The 17992-nt window shown below is 37.2% G+C and overlaps 1 protein-coding gene across 9 annotated transcripts in view; it reads left to right on the top strand.

The window, feature by feature from the left end:
• The window catches only part of stab1 (stabilin 1), a 44657-nt gene that overhangs the window by 23379 nt on the left and 3286 nt on the right, over nucleotides 1–17992 (top strand). For 8 of the 9 annotated variants that reach the window (XM_081705132.1, XM_081705128.1, XM_081705129.1 and 5 more), the window contains 30 exons: nucleotides 237–341; nucleotides 427–561; nucleotides 703–831; nucleotides 1726–1779; nucleotides 2100–2213; nucleotides 2309–2504; nucleotides 2852–2947; nucleotides 3043–3088; nucleotides 3179–3258; nucleotides 3377–3502; nucleotides 4066–4139; nucleotides 4362–4433; nucleotides 8716–8835; nucleotides 8997–9044; nucleotides 9168–9248; nucleotides 9523–9669; nucleotides 10129–10263; nucleotides 10352–10411; nucleotides 10699–10875; nucleotides 11560–11646; nucleotides 11768–11914; nucleotides 12010–12066; nucleotides 13160–13352; nucleotides 13587–13736; nucleotides 15158–15262; nucleotides 15348–15455; nucleotides 15644–15837; nucleotides 15960–16104; nucleotides 17358–17491; nucleotides 17810–17975. In XM_081705132.1, coding sequence (XP_081561258.1) covers nucleotides 237–341; nucleotides 427–561; nucleotides 703–831; nucleotides 1726–1779; nucleotides 2100–2213; nucleotides 2309–2504; nucleotides 2852–2947; nucleotides 3043–3088; nucleotides 3179–3258; nucleotides 3377–3502; nucleotides 4066–4139; nucleotides 4362–4433; nucleotides 8716–8835; nucleotides 8997–9044; nucleotides 9168–9248; nucleotides 9523–9669; nucleotides 10129–10263; nucleotides 10352–10411; nucleotides 10699–10875; nucleotides 11560–11646; nucleotides 11768–11914; nucleotides 12010–12066; nucleotides 13160–13352; nucleotides 13587–13736; nucleotides 15158–15262; nucleotides 15348–15455; nucleotides 15644–15837; nucleotides 15960–16104; nucleotides 17358–17491; nucleotides 17810–17975 — 3481 coding nt within the window. The remainder of the gene's footprint in view (nucleotides 1–236; nucleotides 342–426; nucleotides 562–702; nucleotides 832–1725; nucleotides 1780–2099; nucleotides 2214–2308; nucleotides 2505–2851; nucleotides 2948–3042; nucleotides 3089–3178; nucleotides 3259–3376; nucleotides 3503–4065; nucleotides 4140–4361; nucleotides 4434–8715; nucleotides 8836–8996; nucleotides 9045–9167; nucleotides 9249–9522; nucleotides 9670–10128; nucleotides 10264–10351; nucleotides 10412–10698; nucleotides 10876–11559; nucleotides 11647–11767; nucleotides 11915–12009; nucleotides 12067–13159; nucleotides 13353–13586; nucleotides 13737–15157; nucleotides 15263–15347; nucleotides 15456–15643; nucleotides 15838–15959; nucleotides 16105–17357; nucleotides 17492–17809; nucleotides 17976–17992) is intronic. The other variant, XM_081705131.1, reaches the window with a different exon arrangement.

Here is a 17992-nt window from a genome sequence, read left to right as displayed (position 1 = left end):
TCAGTATTGCTCTGCGTATTTTGTTTATCTAACCTAAAACACCCGATTCAGCTGATTAAGAAACTACCCAGGCCTCCTGCACTGGGTCAGATGTGCTAGATGCTAGAACAGATGAAATACAAAACAAACAATGCACAGAGCCTAGGGTTCCTGTATTTGCAATTGGGAATTGCTGGATCCAATGAACTACTTCTCTTTCAAAATAAGTACTATTTTCTTTTGGCTTTTTTTTGTAGCTGTACAACTTTCCAGAAAGCATCCCCTCAAAGGATTACACCATGTTTGTTCCATATGACAGTGCAGTTGAGAAGTACCTGGAGAAATCAAATTCTACACACCTGGTAAGGTATCAAATGAGCTGTCTACTTATTATTCTTCTCAGATGCATCTTGTGTCAAGTAAAGCTGTTTCCCTCTGTTGTAATAGGATGAAAATATCGTGAAATATCATATAATTCCAAAAGAGCAACTTTTTCCTCAACACTTGACTGATGGAACCTTGAAAAGTACACTTCTTGGGAGTGGCTATCAAATCATGATTCATGTAAATAGTAACAATGAGGTATACACCAAAGTAATTCTTCTATTTTTATGCAATATAAAGCAAAGTATATAAGAATTAAAATTCTTGTTTGGAAAAACTTTACATTTATTGAAAGTTTGTGCACTTATATATTAAAAAGGCGATACTTCCCTTCTCTAGACACTGGCTAATGATGTACCCATGGATGGAAACTTCACAGAAACCAAGCATGGTGTTGTCATCGGTATTCCCCGTGTTTTGGAGATTCATAAAAACCACTGCAGCAAAGATGTGTTTCTGAAAGTCTTGGTATGTCTTACATTTCTCATCTAGGACCACTCAGAAGTATTGGCAGCAAGCAGGCAACAGAAATATATTCGAAAGGGGCTTTCCTATAGTGTTCCTGACAGGCCTGTTGGGTCCTGGTTACCACTGTATGAAGGAAAATCCCAGCGATACTCTGCCCTGTTTCAAAATGTTTTAAAACAATGTTGGTGTTTTTTTGTTTTGTTGGTTATTTATTTATTTATTGGAGGAAGAGAGGATATAAAAAAAGATAAAACAATACAAAAGGCAGCCAAACTGGAAAATCTAATATATTTACATTCTTCTTTACTCTTTAATCTTTATTCTTTATATGGTAAGACCTGATGAAGAAAATGCATGTAATCCTCTAGCTCTCATAGGAATATTTCATTGCTCTCAGCTTGCTTTAGTAGGGTCATCGTTTCCTGTACATTGCATATATATAATTTGTAGATTGTTGGATATACTGTCTGATCTTTGTGGATGACTTCTCTCATGATTCCATAGGAACCAAATTTAGCTATGAAGCCAATAAATGATTTTATATTCTCACAGTATTAGAGGTTGTGAGGTCATTGATCTGTTTTGATGTTTGCATTTCTGATCCCAAAACAGAATTCAATTCTGAAACCTTCTAGAGGTTATTTTTGTGCTCATTTAGAAGCAAACATTTTGCAAATGACATTTTGCATTAGGATCGATGAAAAAGATTTTTTATGTAAAACAGTAACATTTACATAAAAATACACCATTTTAAAGAGTTTTCATTTCAAGAAAAATATTTTTGATTCCTGATGGTTGCTTAAGGGATTTTTTAAAATTGTTTTTTGACAGGAATTCCTGATATCAATAATTATAGGACATGTAAACAAATTAAATGTTCTTTGATCCTTACAGGGAAGGTGTGTTCCATGCAATTCTCCTCCTAAATGCACCTTCAGTGCCAAGCCTGTAAGATAATAACATTATCATACTTACATGTTGCACTTCATTGTGATATATGGTCCATGTTGTCAGTGCAGATCCTGGGAGAACCCTGCATCTCTCAGTGCTTTCTCCTCTCTGACACACCTGATTCATTAGTTAAGCTTGTCGAGGGTTGAATCAGATGGGTCAGAAATAGGAACACCCACAATTATACAGTGTATGGGTCCCAGGGGACTGAAACTGAACACTATTGCTGCATACTGCTGACTCATTGTCCCTTTGTCTTGTAACTGCTTGTCTTGGTATACATTTGTTTTTTTAATTGTATTACATTTGTGTTTAAGATGAAGGATAAATTCCCTGAAAATATGAAATCCAACTGTAGATATAGGAAAAAAGTGGGAAAAAAGAGAATATTAGTGGATGGTTGCATGATTGATTGCATAAAAAGTTCACAGGTATGAAATCGCCTTCTACAGTTTTCATCTTTCTAGTAGGAATCACTTTGATGGTAGAACTAACAACTGGACATTGGTTTTCCTGTCTCTTATAGGACCACTCCTGTTGTCCAGGTTACTTTGGGAATGATTGCTTTAAATGTCCTGGGACAGTGGACAACTGGTGTTCTAACAATGGCAAATGCCAGGATGGCCTTTTTGGCAATGGCACATGTCTGTGTAATGAAGGTTTTCATGGCACTGCGTGTGAGATGTGTGAGGCTGGAAGATATGGTAAAGACTGCAAATCAGGTGACATCCCTCTTCTGTACCTTTGGACTTTGATATGTATGGCAAGGTTCTTATTTAGATCATTTAAACACCTTATTCCATAATTCTGCATCTGTTGCTTGTTACTTGGCCAATGCTGGCTCCAGAACAAAGGTACATGCAAGTCACATGGCAGCCTCAGGGTTAGTGCAATCCCATGGGCACATTCATACCCAACAAAAGTCATTTGGTTAGAGGAATCACATGCACTTTTCACTCACCTAAAATCTCAGAACCTCAGAGCTGTGATGTCATTTTATGTAAAAGGTATAAAAGGTTTAGCTCCAGGGGAAAAATAGGTACTTATATTTCACCACTGTGATTTACAGAATGTCATTGTGAACATGGAAAATGTTTGGATGGCATGGATGGTAATGGCCAGTGCATCTGCGACAAGGGCTGGAAAGGAGTGGGCTGTTCTGTAGGTCAGTGCTACAAATGAGCCTAATAAAGATCTCAAGATACATGCATTTGTAAAAATGCCCTTTGCTCGACTCTTGAATCTTGCCTGTTTTTTCAGAAATTGTTAATGATGAATGTGGAGGCATTTGTGATGAAAATGCAAAGTAAGTACATAAGACACCACAGAAACATGTCACATGCATTTACACAATTTTTGTGTAAACCCAGGGATAGCTGTAGCTGTTTTCTTTCAGCTGTATTACAGGGGAGTTAGGAATAAAACCAGCATGTGTCTGCGTAGCAGGTTACCAGGGAAACGGAACCTTCTGCAAAGGTGTTTTTTTTTTTTTTTTTTTTTCCTGTTGTTTTTGGAGAATTTTTATAAGACATTATAGTTTTATAGTTTGCAGCTTTTTAAAATAATGCCTTTGGAAATACCCTGATGTTCACAGAAATTGACTTGTGTGTGACTAATAACGGAGGTTGCTCTGAGCGTGCAACTTGCATGAAAACCTCACCAGGGGAGAGGAGCTGCACCTGTCATGATGACTATAAAGGAGATGGCATTGTGTGTTTAGGTAAGAGTGCAAGATAACAATTCATCATTTTTTTAGAGTTTTTGTTGTTTACGGTATTGTCTGGTTTGTTTTCCAATACTTTCTACTGCTTTTGGCTATGCCTATAATATAGCTACAATTGATTATATTATCAATGCTGTCTTGGCATTATCCTGTACTTGTCATAAATGTAGCAAAATACATTTACCTTTATGGCATTTAGCTGATGCGTTTATCCTAATCGACTTATAATTATGACTGAGTACAACTTGGCATTGTTGCAGGACCCCTAGGGAGATTTTTTTAGAGGGAATTTCTTTTTAGAGTTTTTGTTGTTTAGGGTATTGTCTGGTTTGTTTTCCAATACTGTCTACTGCTTTTGGCCATGCCTATAATATAGCTACAATTGATTATATTATCAATGCTGTCTTGGCATTATCCTGTACTTCTCTTTCCACTAAAGGAGTGCTCCATGGTGCCATATTCAGTCCAATTTTACAACTGCAAGGTTTTTTTGCCTCTTAGCACAAATTGAAGTCTAAAGCCAACCAAACATAATTATGTACTGTTTTTTTCATTAACAGAGCAAGACCCATGCCTAGTTAATAATGGAGGATGTTCTGAAAATGCAGAATGCATAAAAACTGGACCAAACACAGTAAAAAAAATTTTTCAATATTGATCACCATGGGGAAAAACAAATTAAATAGTATTAGATTGTTCAGTTGTGAAAGCACGACTTTAATGTTAGAATTAATCCCAACTGATAGCACTAGTTATCTTTAACTGTTAAACATATCAGAAAATCCTTTTTGTCTTAACTAGACCTCGGGATTAAGAAGGTACCTATGGGCATAACTGCTACATTCTCCTATTCCAGGCTGCTTGTGTTTGTAAATCTGGCTACATTACTCGGGGACATATATGTTCTGCAATAAACCTATGCTTACAGGTATGTGACAGTCCACGTAGAAAAATACATTTACATTTAGTTTACACTTTTATCCAAAGTGACTTACAATTATGACTGAGTACAACTTTTGGGTTAAGGGCCTTGCTGAGGGGCCCAACAGTGGCAACCTGGCAGTGGAGGGGCTTTAACCAGTAACCTTCCAATTACAAGTACCTTAACCACTAAGATACCACTGTCATTACATTAAAATACATTTTAGACTAAATGAAAGCCACTTAGTACAGTAACAGGAAACCCCAGCAGCATGTTTTGAGTTCCAGGCTCATCCTTGATTTAGGGTAATGTAACGTGATGTGACTGATAGGCAGACATAAACACTGAGAAAAGTGAGCTATATTAAGGACAAATCCATAATTTTTGTGTTATATCATTATTAATGACCATAATATAGTTAATGCTGTGTGTGGTCAAAATGTATGGTCAACTTGTGTGCTACAGCAGAAAGCCAATTAAGTTGGTTAATCTTTTTTTAAACTGCTCATCAACACTTTAGAAAAAAGTGTCTACATAACATATATGGAACATTTTACAGAAATACTACACAGCACATCCACGAATGTTCATATCAACCGTCATGAATAGAGTGATATTAACACTGTAATAAAATGCCAGATTAATTGGGGCACCATCCTGATTAGCAGGGAAAATTAATTCAGTCTCAACTCATGAAAGCCATAAGTTTGACATGATTGTTTCACCTCTACCCAAAATTAGAATATTCTTGAATCACAAGCATTATAACTAAGGGTCTTTTTATGGAAAAACAAAGATATGAGGACATACATAAGACCACTGATTACAATGCTAATAATCACCAGAGGTATTGAGTTCACTAAAATTGCTGTAGTGAAACCAATGTAACAAACAACGTAACCAAAACAAAATTAACCCAAATGAGATTTGTGATGGACCGAATATGGCTAACTAAATAAAAAGGAAAGAGAAATAAATGAAAAGACAAAATGAAAATAACTTGTTATTGATACCAACTGGTAACATAAAAAGGAAATGCCTGTCCTTATGAATTGTTGAGCTTGGCCATGTCAAGCTCTCTGGACAGCAATGAGAGTGTCCATTTTCTGTAGCGCTGCTGGCTTTCTCTGTGCGAGTGATGTAGGTTGATAACAATGAAGCAATTGGGCTTTCTTGATTTGCGAGATTGGATTTCCAGAGCTGGCTTCATTAGAGAGTCAGAGGCCTAGGTCTCTCAGGAGCAGGAGTCTTTGTATCTGTGGTTATGTAGTCCGTTCTTGCTTTTTATGGAAATTCTGGTATGAATCATCACTGGCAGCACAATTAACCTACAGATTCAGTCAACACAACAAAGCAAGTCTGTTTCATCACAGGTATAAGATGTGATTAACGAATTCCAAAAAATACAAACTAAAGATTAGAAATTAAACAAACAAAAGAAGATGAGATTCAAGTCTGTTTTAATCACTTAGGCTTAGTTTCAGAATGAAAGGATTAAGTCTTAATTTCTTCTTGCAGAAGATCCTTCTCCACCCATGTACTCTTTCTCTGTATTTTGCACTGACTAGTGGGCAACCTTTCTCAGGTAAATACTGAGGATGGTTCATGCATATGCAGTAGCCTTTGTTTTCATGATGGGGAGAAAGGATTCCTGTAAGATATTCTAGTAAGGAAACAAAAGAATCAAACCCTACAGTGGGTGAAGTGATTGGATAGTCAATTTAATTCCTCTTCTACTTGAAATTACAAACTACTAACTTTAATATAATAATTTGTCTAATTGGTTCATATAACACTTCTCGTGAATATGGGAGTGGTTAACAATTTGAGGTAAATAACATGATAACATGAGGTAAACAACTTACAAGTGAATTGATTAGGATGAATGATGCAAAATATAAGGAACAAGTAATGAAGAAAATGAAACCATAGACAATTATCAAACAATAGAAGAAAACATAAAAATTTGAAGATTATATTACGATAGCCATGTATTACAAAGTTGATTACCAATTGATGCAGTAGGTTAAAAAAAAGCAAGTCATTACTTTGTGAAGCTGTGGGAAAAGAAATAAATATCACAGAAAAGTTAGTTGTCCTGGTAGGTTTTTGAGTCTGATGGAATTTAGGGTCATAGTTCCTTTAAGTCTAACCAGGCTGGTAAGACTTTCCTGCATTCCAATCTGTGGGTTTATGACACCTAAGAAGAGGGGGAAGGGTCAGAAAGTCAGGCCATCATGATGATAAGCCTTCAGCTAGACAATTTTATAGCTTTGTTGCTAGGCATCATGGCACCAGAGGGGTCTTGGTTCTTGTTCATGGGCTGCAGGTGAGAGAAAGCCCACCCTGACCAGAAAAAAATCTCATCAGAGGAATAAGTTGCATACTACATGCTAGATGAATATCAAATACAAATAAACAGGGCAACACAAACAAATGGAACAATAGACTCATCAATTAACTTGTCATTGGGACAGACCCATGGCAAATACTTGAATGCATGGTGTAATGGAGGACTTATCCCAAGGTAGTGTTGATGCCAGGTCTGCAAGTATGCGAGACTGTGGGCAACCTGAATGAGCCACCAGCTGATGTGAGGTAAAAGTGCAAACCAGCTAAGAGCTCAGAAAACCCAAAAGGAAATGAAAACTAAACAGCAGATCCAACAAGAACAAGCACTAGCTGGACCTAGGTACCTACAGGTCCTCGAAAGAGAAAACCAATAGACCCAAGGCATGATTAGAACTGCCACTTTCAGGGTTCTAAGTCAGCAATTTACTAGTGCAGCAAAAGCATCAAAAAGAGCTCAGCACAAAGAACTGAGTCTGTCAGGGGAAAACAGGTTGACATACTCAAATGATGGAGCAAAAGAAAAGAAAACTAACCAAAAATTGGCTTTCCCAACTGAAAAAGGGGAGCAGGCTACAGATGGAGAGAGAAATTTGAAAAAAGAAAGTGCAAGTTGAGGCTTTTATGAGAAGCTCAAGGGACGAGGTAGAAAAATAGACTAAAGAGACAGGCCTTGACGTCTGTAACTGAAATACTTACCTTGTCTTTTACCAGAACAAGGACCAAACACTAGGCCAAGGAGAGTATGAGCTGCTCTTAAGTAGCCAAGAGTACAGGTGTAACTAATTGCCCTAATTACCTGGAACTGCCCTGTGCTCCCCTCTGATAGCCGGAGGTGACCTAACAGATGGCCCAGCACTAGGCTGGGCTGTTATATTATGGAATATTTATGGAACATCTTATAAACGTGTGTTACAAGCCCCCAGTTGGTGGCAAAATCGACAGGGCTGTAACAGTCCTAAGAGGAGAGAGAGAGAGAGAGAGAGAGAGTGAGTGTGTGTGTATGTGTGAGGCATGTGTAAAATAGCCAAGGATGAGACCAACACCAGTAACCTCTGTGTTTTCAATTTACTTGTACCAGTAAAATCAATGGTGAGAGCACAGAGTAGTTCAAAGCATAAGAACAGTTCTAGTGAGTGACCATAAAGTATGGGTGGACGGTGCCAAAGAAACGAAAATAATAAAATAGCTTCCCTGCCTACCACATACCTTTCCTGATCAACAATGCAACAAAGTGGCACCCGCCCCTAATCTACCACATCTATACATTGAAATCACCTGTAACCATGTTACCTGACTTGTCCACACCGACAGATAGGGGAAACATAACAGCAATCTCGTATGTAAACTAAACAGTATCGTTCATACATTGTCACAAGAAGCCTTAAGTAATAACTCTCAGGCATGTTCCGAATCAACACTGCACAGTTTTGCAGGTGATCCGCCTTTAAAGCAGTAGTCCTGCCGCCATCTTGGCCCATGAGGCTTCTTATTGGTTTACCTGTAACTGGAAAAAGCAACCAATACAAAAAACACAAACGTGCATGCCTGGCACATAACAATGTGTTATGTAGACACCCTTCATGTAAAGAGTTACCACATGTTCTGCAGCTTTTCTTACTACAAGGCCTTCCTTTTTAATTAGACTGTTGGGAAATTAGTAATTGTCATTGATTCCTATTTTGGTTTCACATATTAATGTACTCAGAATTAACAGGCTCCTAGAGAGATTAAACTTATAGCTTCCTTGGCTTTCAGGACTTTGGAAATAATTTCTCCAGCAGCAAAATGAAAGAACATATCACATTTGTTTGCACATACTCATTGCATTTTAACACAAAGCCTTTGATAAAACTAATGAAAATCCGTAATAGTACATAGTTGAAATGTCTTTAGAGTGAATGATGTGCAGCTGAGATCTGTGTGAATTATTTTGCAGAACAATGGAGGATGCAGCCTCAATGCTGTGTGTCGATACACGGGGCCAGGGGAGAGGAACTGCACATGTCACATAGGCTACAAAGGAGATGGCATTGAATGTGCTGGGACTGTCAGTAGAGTGAGTAACTTTTCACTGAAGAAATAAGACAGACATAGGAAAACAGAATGAATAGGGAATTTTGATAATAATGGTCATAAATGAGGGCCACTAAATGTTTTGGACACCTTTGAAATGTTCTATTTTCCTTTTCATATGATTTCCTTTATTGGTTGAGACAGGAGCTCCTACACAAAACAGGTGGAGCCTGGCTCCGCATGAATCTTGGAGTAAGCAAAAGCCACTTTACATAACAACTCTGCTATACATTTTGCCATGAATGTGTTTAAAAATACTTTTTAATTAATATTAAAAAATGACAGTAAACAATGTTTGTTTTTTTTTCCCCCTAGCGGGCAAGGGTGAGAGATTTGTTTGGTAGAGGGCCGTTCACCATATTTGTCCCTCACACAGACTACATTGCAAACTTCTCGGTATGATTTTCTCTTAAGCATTTTAAGGCAGTTATGAAAAAGGGAATTTGGAATTAATATTACACTTACACGGCTTCATATTTTTCAAAAAACATGTAACCAAACAGTACTAGAACAATTGTTTGTTTTTAAATATTGAGCAATGCCACTAATTTATAAGCAAAATATACTGAAAGTGTACAAATTAATTGCCATCTAAGCCTGAATGTCAAGACAACCAGTTATTCTTTTTGACAGTGTGAAATAATCAAATGTTCTGCACCTATACTTGCAGACATTGCTGTGGCTGGATAAAAACCGTGCCCCAGACCTGCTGAGGTACCACATTGTAGGTTGCCAAGAACTGTATGAATCAGATTTGAAGACTGTCACTCATGTGGTTGCTGCCTCTGGGCATGTACTGAATTTCAGTGTACGAGAGGTAAGCAAAACAAAGTATTTTATGTAATTTACTCAATTTTCTAGAAATTACTTGTTTTTAAAGGAGTAATCAGTCATTTTTACCACCATAAAGTAGCAAGGAATTTTTATCAAGGTAATTATCACATTAAAAAAATTTCTATAAAGTGCAGCTCACATGAGATGAACAATCAGATTGCTTTGTAGTTATCGATGGAACCAGTTTGAACTCAATAGTGCGGGTCTTCCACATGCAGGCAGTCATGTTTAATATAGATTTAGTGTAGAATCTAATAAATCCAGACCACTGGATGTCAGTACAATGGCTGTTTTCTAATGTATAAGAATCACCAAAAAAACGACTTATTACTCCTTTAAGTACTGTAGATGCTATCTAATGCAGTAGTGATTTAATATTTGACACCACAATGAAAGATTTATTCTTTCATTATATATCTGATCATATATCTAATCTTCACAGGGTATTGTATACATCAACAACAACACAAAAATCATCACTAGTGATTTTGAGTGTTCTAATGGGGTTATGCATTTCATCGACAAAGTCCTTCTGCCATATGAAATGACAAACCAGACTGCAGAGATTAAAATAAATGTATGCATCTTTTCTTATTCAACAAAGTTTAACTATCATACTATAAACCTTTTTATTTTATAATTAAGTGTTTATGTGCATATTTCAGGAGAATCTTACGGTAACTGCAGAATCATATGGATATTCTATGTTCAGCAAGTTGCTCCAGGTGAGCATGTACTGCTCTGAACTGCCATTTTTAGGGTGGGAGTTAATGTGTTTTTTTTCTATATATGGGTTGGGGGGAAGGGGTTGTTTGTTTGTTTGTTTTTTTTTTGGTTTAAGCCAAAACCTTCTAACCAATTTGACAATGTCCAAATTTACACTTAAAATGGTGCTTTGATAAAGTAATTGATTAAGCCACATTGTCTTTGACCCATAAGTATTCTTTATATGAAATTCTTCTTAGTATATTCACACTGGACTCACTTCTCTTGAATTTTGGTTTAATGGCAGAAAACGAATTTGATGGACATGGTCCATCATACACCATTCCATCCGTTCACTATGTTCTGGCCCACTGATGATGCATTCAACAGTCTCCCAGATGAGCAAAAGAACTGGCTGTACAGTGAGGACCATCGTGACAAACTTGCAGCCTTCATGAAAGTTCACATAGTTCGTGACCAGCGAGTAAGTGACATTTTTGGTTCACTGTCCTTGGTAGGGTGTTTAATTGTATGGTATTTGATTGAAGAGACAGCTGACTGAAGGTCCTGAACAAAAGTACTCTCTGCTGTCCTCTAGAACTGACAAATAAGTCTGTCCCCAACCAAGTCATGACTCAGAATATTTTGTATACTGAACTTAATGCACATTCTGTATGATTTTAGAGCTGGGCTTTTCTAAAGGTCTCACCAGATATGTGATATAATAAATCACAAGATCAGAGGACCAGCTGTATCACTTCCTTTCCAGAAATTGTAATGTTCCTTGCTATTGCTTACCTTCTCAACTGTAATGTGTAATTGCTAGAAAAACAAAACAAAACCAAAAAAAACCCCAAAACTGTCCATGGTACATATAACCTAACTCTGCACCGTTCTCAAACCTTAACCACTTCTGTGTTGTACTTATTAGACCACTGCACCCAACCTTAAACAAACATCCCCTTAATGCCACACCAAAAATACATCATCATCCAGACCATCCTTTGTGGTTGTATTATCACTTTACCCTGTTGTCATACTATTTTTTATTATTACTTTGATTGACAAATTCTATTTGGTCTGCCACAGTATATCATACAATAGTGTAAGCTGTGTTACATTTTAAGGTCATTTTTATTCATTGTCTTAATACTGTGTGATGTAATAGACGGTTGCTTGTGCCCTGCCAAGTGAGCGATATGTCCGATCGATGTATGGATCCCAGCTGACATTCAACTGTAACAAAAATTTGATTGTAAGTTTTATCTTTCTTTTTTTTTTTTTTCATTTTTATGTTTAGCTTTTTGTCATCTCTTGAATGCATTGTGTTTAAGAAGCCATTATGCTGAATTTAATTTATTCTTGACAATTTTTAGGGTGAGATTTTAATTAATGGGAATGATGCAAAAATCATAGAACGCCACCTGGTCTTCAGTTCGGGGATTGCTTATGGGATCGACAAGGTGCTTGAACCACCTAACATAGGGGCACACTGTGATGATTTTGCAACTACAGAGATTACAGTAAGCGATCCCTGTTATTATTGGTTATCATTATTGTTTTTTAAAAAAGCATACAAAGTATAGACATTGCAACAGCAGCTATGTGATTGTCACAGGGTCGCTGTGGAACATGCATTAATACGCCCAGATGTCCCTTCGGAACGGAGAAAACAGTAAACCTTCAAATTATTCTCCTTAGTTTTGTTGAAAATTATTTTTATTTCCAAACATACAGTTCAGTACTGCTCCTCTGTCATTATGAGGAATGATGTGCCAGTATGTACCATGTTACCCTGTTCTATTGCTCGAACCCCTTCCACATTCTCCTCGTATGTGCTTGTTCTGATATTAAAAGCAGTTAATTTATACCAGTTCCATGTTTTTCTATGTAGTGAATCACACGCAAATGAACTGCTAACTCATTAGCTTTATTGTAGCTTGGAGAGGTACATTGCCTGGCTAACTTGGTTAATTCACAAGGGCTTATAGGTTTGACTTCAAGCATTTTATCGATCAGGAAGAGAGGATGGAGGAGATTCCCACGATCAAAACAACTAGGAGCAAAAACATGCTTAGAAGCGGCATATATATAAAAAAAAATCAAAATTTATTTATATAGCACTTTTTACAACAGATGTTGTCACAAAGCAGCTTTACAAATGTCCAAGTCCAAGCCCCTAGTGAGCAAGCCAAGAGCATGAGAAAGAAACCTTGAGAGGAACCAAGACTCAAAGTGGGGGGCCCCATCCTAGTCTAGCTGACAACGGTTACCACAATAATAACAATTAATAGAAAAATAAATAAAAAAATGAAAAAATAAGCAATTAATGTGTAGTCCAACTATCTAGATAGAGGTCCAAGTCTTGTCCCGATGATGTGCATGTGCATATGTTCGAGATTATATATACATATATATATATCTCACAGACTTTGCTCACATTGAAACTGACTCCATTACTGCCCCACAATGGCCTCAATCAGGGATACTGTTTTGACATGAAGTTCTGAGTGTTTGGCTGAAGCACCTTCTTACTGGTGCTTACTTGAAGATTCCCATAGACATAAGAGCTGTAGTTGTGAACTGAGCACATACTAGAGGAATCATTAAAAGTCAGAGTAACACATCATCATTCCTATAAGTGAATAACTGTTTGAGTCTGTTGCATTTTTTTCCTAATTAGTCTCCAAGACCAGAGTAGATTTACAAACCTCAGGGTGTGGCTTTTAATAATTAGGCTGAAATTTGTGCTGTCTCTTTCTCCAAAGAACCAAACCCATTTGTGCAGAATGCGCTGGGACTATGGCTATAGGCGGCATATTGGATTTAATATCCACCAAAGATCCTTTTTTGAGGACCCTTACACCTCTCATTTGGCCAGAATTGGCTGTAGCCAAGTGTGCAAGAAAAAGACGTGGATTTCAAAATGCTGTAAAAACCACTATGGAAGAGACTGTCAAGGTAAGCTTGTTTTCCCTTCAGAGCAGTGCAGTAACAGAGAACCAGGAATATCTTAAAGCAGAGTTCTTCTCGTCACCCTGGGGCCCATATTGATTTGCTTTATAAAAATGGCTGTGAATGATACTGTCAATGAGCCACTTGAAATCACTATCTTAAGAAACCCCCCCCAGAAAAGTGGTATGAATTGAGAAGTACATATACAGTAGTGATATGTATGAATTGTTTTTGTTCTAGTGTGTCCTGGTGGCTTGGAGGCTCCTTGCGGAGGACATGGTGATTGTGATGATGGGCAGTATAGTAGTGGGACTTGTAAATGTTACCCTGGCTTTACAGGCACAGCATGTGAGCTGTGTGAGGCCAACCACTATGGTTCTAACTGCACAGGTAACCTAACTGAACAGGTCACTTAAACTGCAGAGATCGCTTCATGCAGATACAGTCATGTATGACACCAGTGGTCTCCATACAATCAGTAAGCATTATTTGTTCTTATATATATATATATATATATATATATATATATATATATATATATATATATATATATATATATATATATATATATATATATATATAAATGTATGTGTGTGTGTGTATGTGTATGTGTATATGTGTGTGTGTGTGTGTGTGTGTGTGTGTGTGTGTGTATATATATATATAAAAGAGGATATAATATTCGTCAAATAACACTTCTACAGGTGCTATCTCACAGAGTCTATTTCATATGCAAACCTTATGTTTAGTAAAGAAACTCATAAAAAAGCAGGCACTGTATAAAGAAACCATACAGATCTTTACGGGGAGTAGAAGCTTAATCTTTGGTTTTAGCAAGTTTATAGCAAAGCACAAAATACATTTTATAGATGAAACCAGATGTTTACTCCTCCTGCTTTGTGTCTTGTGGCCTATGTCATTGGATATGTAGTCATTTTCACCTTTTGTGTAGGAGCGTCAGTGTGTGATAGCTCATGCATCAAGCATGATAATCAGGTTTCTTCTGCAGGTCTCAGGTCTCTTTCTGATAGGCCCCAAGAGCTTACATCATGCTTCACTGTTTGTCCTTGATACTGCGCTCTCCTATGCTCCTGTACAAGTTTGGCTTTAAAGCTCAGTGCTTCCACTCAGTGCTTGGTGACATCTTTTCCTGAGGATACCCCAATGTCTAGACTTTGTGGTGGCTTTGATCAGTTTAACTACTCTTCAAGTTCTCATTTGTGTTTTTGTATGCCAGTTGTGTTCTTATCTAGCATTTTTCTGTAATGTCTGCATGCAAGGACACACTCTTTGCACTTCTTTTTTCTTCATTTTAAATGTGGCTCTTTTCTACTGACCCATTGCTTTTGCATTACATGTACTGCCTATAATTTTTAGGAGGGCACTATATGCCCTATCCTTATTCTCAGGTAGCTGTCCTTTTACAATATGATGTAGTTTGTCATTGTTCTTTCAGGTTCTAGCATGTTCTAGTTCGCTTAGAGGTGTGCCAGTCTCTCTAGCTAGCATGCAGACCACAGACAAATCATATCGAACACAGCCAGTTTGGCTTGGCTTTGTGGCCTCTAGTGACAGCTTCAAATTGAACGACACCCAAATTCAAATGGAATATTATTGGCTGTGGTTACGTGACTGAAACCCAATTTGAGTGCATCTCTTCCTGCCAAATAGGATGCACTGTTGATTCTGGTAAAAAAAAAAAAAATCTAGCTAAGTCAGTCCTTTTAACATATCAGTAACAAAAGCATTCATGTGGTTTTAATTAAAATGACACAAATCAACACCACTAATTAATTGGCCTCTGCTTGCAGCTTGTAACTGTACCATTAATGGCAAGTGTGATGATGGCCAAGATGGTGGTGGCAGCTGTTTCTGCAAAGAGGGCTGGACAGGATTATCATGCGAGTCCAAAATTGGTACAGGGTCTAACTTACTTCACCATGGTGACATCAGTAATCTGTGTTTTGACTGTCACTTATGACTCTTCTTGTGATTGATTAGAAATCAAGCCTGTTTGCTCCCCTGAGTGCCATTCTAATGCAGTGTGCCGCTCTGACAACCAGTGTGAATGTGAACCTCTGTATGAAGGAGATGGCCTCAGCTGTACAGGTACATCTGCCCTTTTAATTTCTCTGTCACCATAAAGCTGTAGTGATTGTGAAAAAATTAATTAATAGTATGTATATATAATAATTATTATTATTATTATTTTAAACATATGCTACTTTTATCAAGTGCTAGGTCCAATGCTCTTTAAGCCATGCTAATGTTTGAAAAATATTGTGCTTTTGTTCTAGCTTCTGCTCTCTGCAGTGAATATAATGGGGGCTGTCATGAACAGGCCATTTGCACACAGACTGGTATCAATGTCACTTGTACATGCAACGCTGGCTACTCTGGAGATGGCTTTGTCTGTTCTTCTATCAACCGCTGCGTAGAGGAAGATAATGGTGGTTGTAGTGATTTTGCCAACTGCATTGTCACTGGACCTGTGAGTGCAATGATTTGTATTGTTTTTTCTTTACATTTTTCTAATTAAGTTGAGGTTAGGTTTTAAGAACAGTGCAGACATTTGTCAACATAGTTTTCATAAAGTATATTTACACCTGTCAGAATGAGAGGAGGTGTGAATGTCTCCCGGGCTATGTGGGAAATGGAGTCCAGTGTCTCGAAAAGGTGGTACCACCAGTTGACCGCTGCCTAGAAGAGAATGGAGGCTGTGATGCCAACGCAGTATGCAGAGATTTGCATTTCCACAGTAAGACTTTGTTGTTCTTAATGTATTTTATGTTGACCATTATTACTAGACACAATTTTGGCAGGAATTTGGGGTTTTAGACACCTTATTTTAACTTTAGACATTAGATTAATTCATTAGAAAAATTCTGATGGCTGTTGAAATATATTATATTCATGTTTCATTCCATCTTGGTTCCAAGACAATTAATACTAACATACATTCTGCTGAGTCTTGATTAACATGTATACCATTGGTTCAGGTTATCTCTGACAGTTCTACCTAGCCATTATTAGCAACATCTAACTACCAAAATTCACTGACCACTTTTTTAAGATACACTCTGAGTTGCATTTAATAGATAAATGTAAACGTACAGAATTTAGCACATCTTTTGACATTCTTAGTTCACCCAAAATCAACAGTCAGCAATCATGTGGTCAGAAACTATCCAGTGATACAGGGCTTGAGTATGGCTAATATAAACTGTGCATAGAATAACTACAAAGTGTTTCTAATAAAGAGGCTGGTGAGTACATAATGTAGACTATTATTGTTTAGAAATGTTAAATGGGACGCTGAAACAATAAAAACTGCAATATAAAAACCTCAGTACTCATACAAACACTGCATTTGGTTATTTGAATAGAAAAAGCTCTGAAATAAAGAATATCTAGTTTTCTTTTTAGGAATATAAAATCTCTAAAATCTCTGCTGCATCGTAGATTAAGTACTGTAACTTGCCATTTTCACAAATAATAATCTCAATATTAAGCCCTTGGCAGTCCCCCGTATCCAACTCTTACTGTACTATGTCTCCTTAATAAGGTTAAGCTCTTGGTCAGATGGAATATATATATATATATATATATATATATATATATATATATATATATATATATATATATATATATATATATATATATATGTGTGTGTGTGTGTGTGTGTGTGTGTGTGTGTGTGTGTGTGTGTGTGTGTTTGTGTGTGTGTGTGTGTACAGTACAATTAAATATTTTTCTTTGCATATGCCAGCTCCTTTTTCTCTGCTGCAAATTATACATTTTCTTAATTATTCTGCTTTGTGAATTTTTCCTAATGAACCATAATATTTACCTGTGTGTACCAGATTCGTGACCTGTGGTGGGAAAATGTTATATATATTGCCCCAAATACTTTATACCATATAGATATATGAATATATGCTAATTCCCAAATGACAAAGTAGCTTTCAACTGTGAGTTTAACTGATATTTAATTGAACTTTTTCCCTTCAGCCAAAACAGCAGGTGTTTTCCATTTGAGATCACCAGCGGGGAAGTACAAGATGAACTACACGGATGCGGAGGTAGCCTGCAGTGCTGAAGGGGCTACCCTTGCTACTCTGTCCCAGCTCTCTGATGCTCAGCAGGTAGGACCTTTTCAGGACTGGCTTTGTCATTCTGCTTGTCCTTCCATAGGGTGCTGTAATTCCTTTGTATTGTATTTCATACTTTCATTAACTAACTCAAAATAACTCAGGGAAGGAACTAGCAATCATGTATTGACCACAATGAAAGTGGTCGTTTTGAGCTGCGAGAAATTTAATTTGCTTATTAAATGCCTAGTTAAAATATTTATAATTGGTGACCTTAGAAAAAAAAATTGATGGAAGGAATTCTTCATGAGCTGCCTAGCTCCATCAAGGAATACTGTGAGTTTACAAAACCTCCATCTTTTCTTGCCCCAGCTGGGTATGCACTTGTGTGTTGCTGGATGGATGGATGGGAAAAGAGTGGGTTACCCAATTCGGTTTCCCTCTGTGAAATGTGGTGACAACCACGTTGGCATAGTATTGTACAAAGATCCTGTTGACGTAAGCTCTCCTTATGATGCTTACTGCTTCAGTATGAAAGGTAATATAACAAAAATC

This window comes from Electrophorus electricus, chromosome 22, assembly GCF_041902795.1.
Source record: "Electrophorus electricus isolate QZ-2024a chromosome 22, ASM4190279v1, whole genome shotgun sequence".
NCBI lineage: Eukaryota > Metazoa > Chordata > Actinopteri > Gymnotiformes > Gymnotidae > Electrophorus > Electrophorus electricus.
Note: the sequence above shows the minus strand (reverse complement) of the source record. Positions and strands in the feature narration are given on the sequence as shown.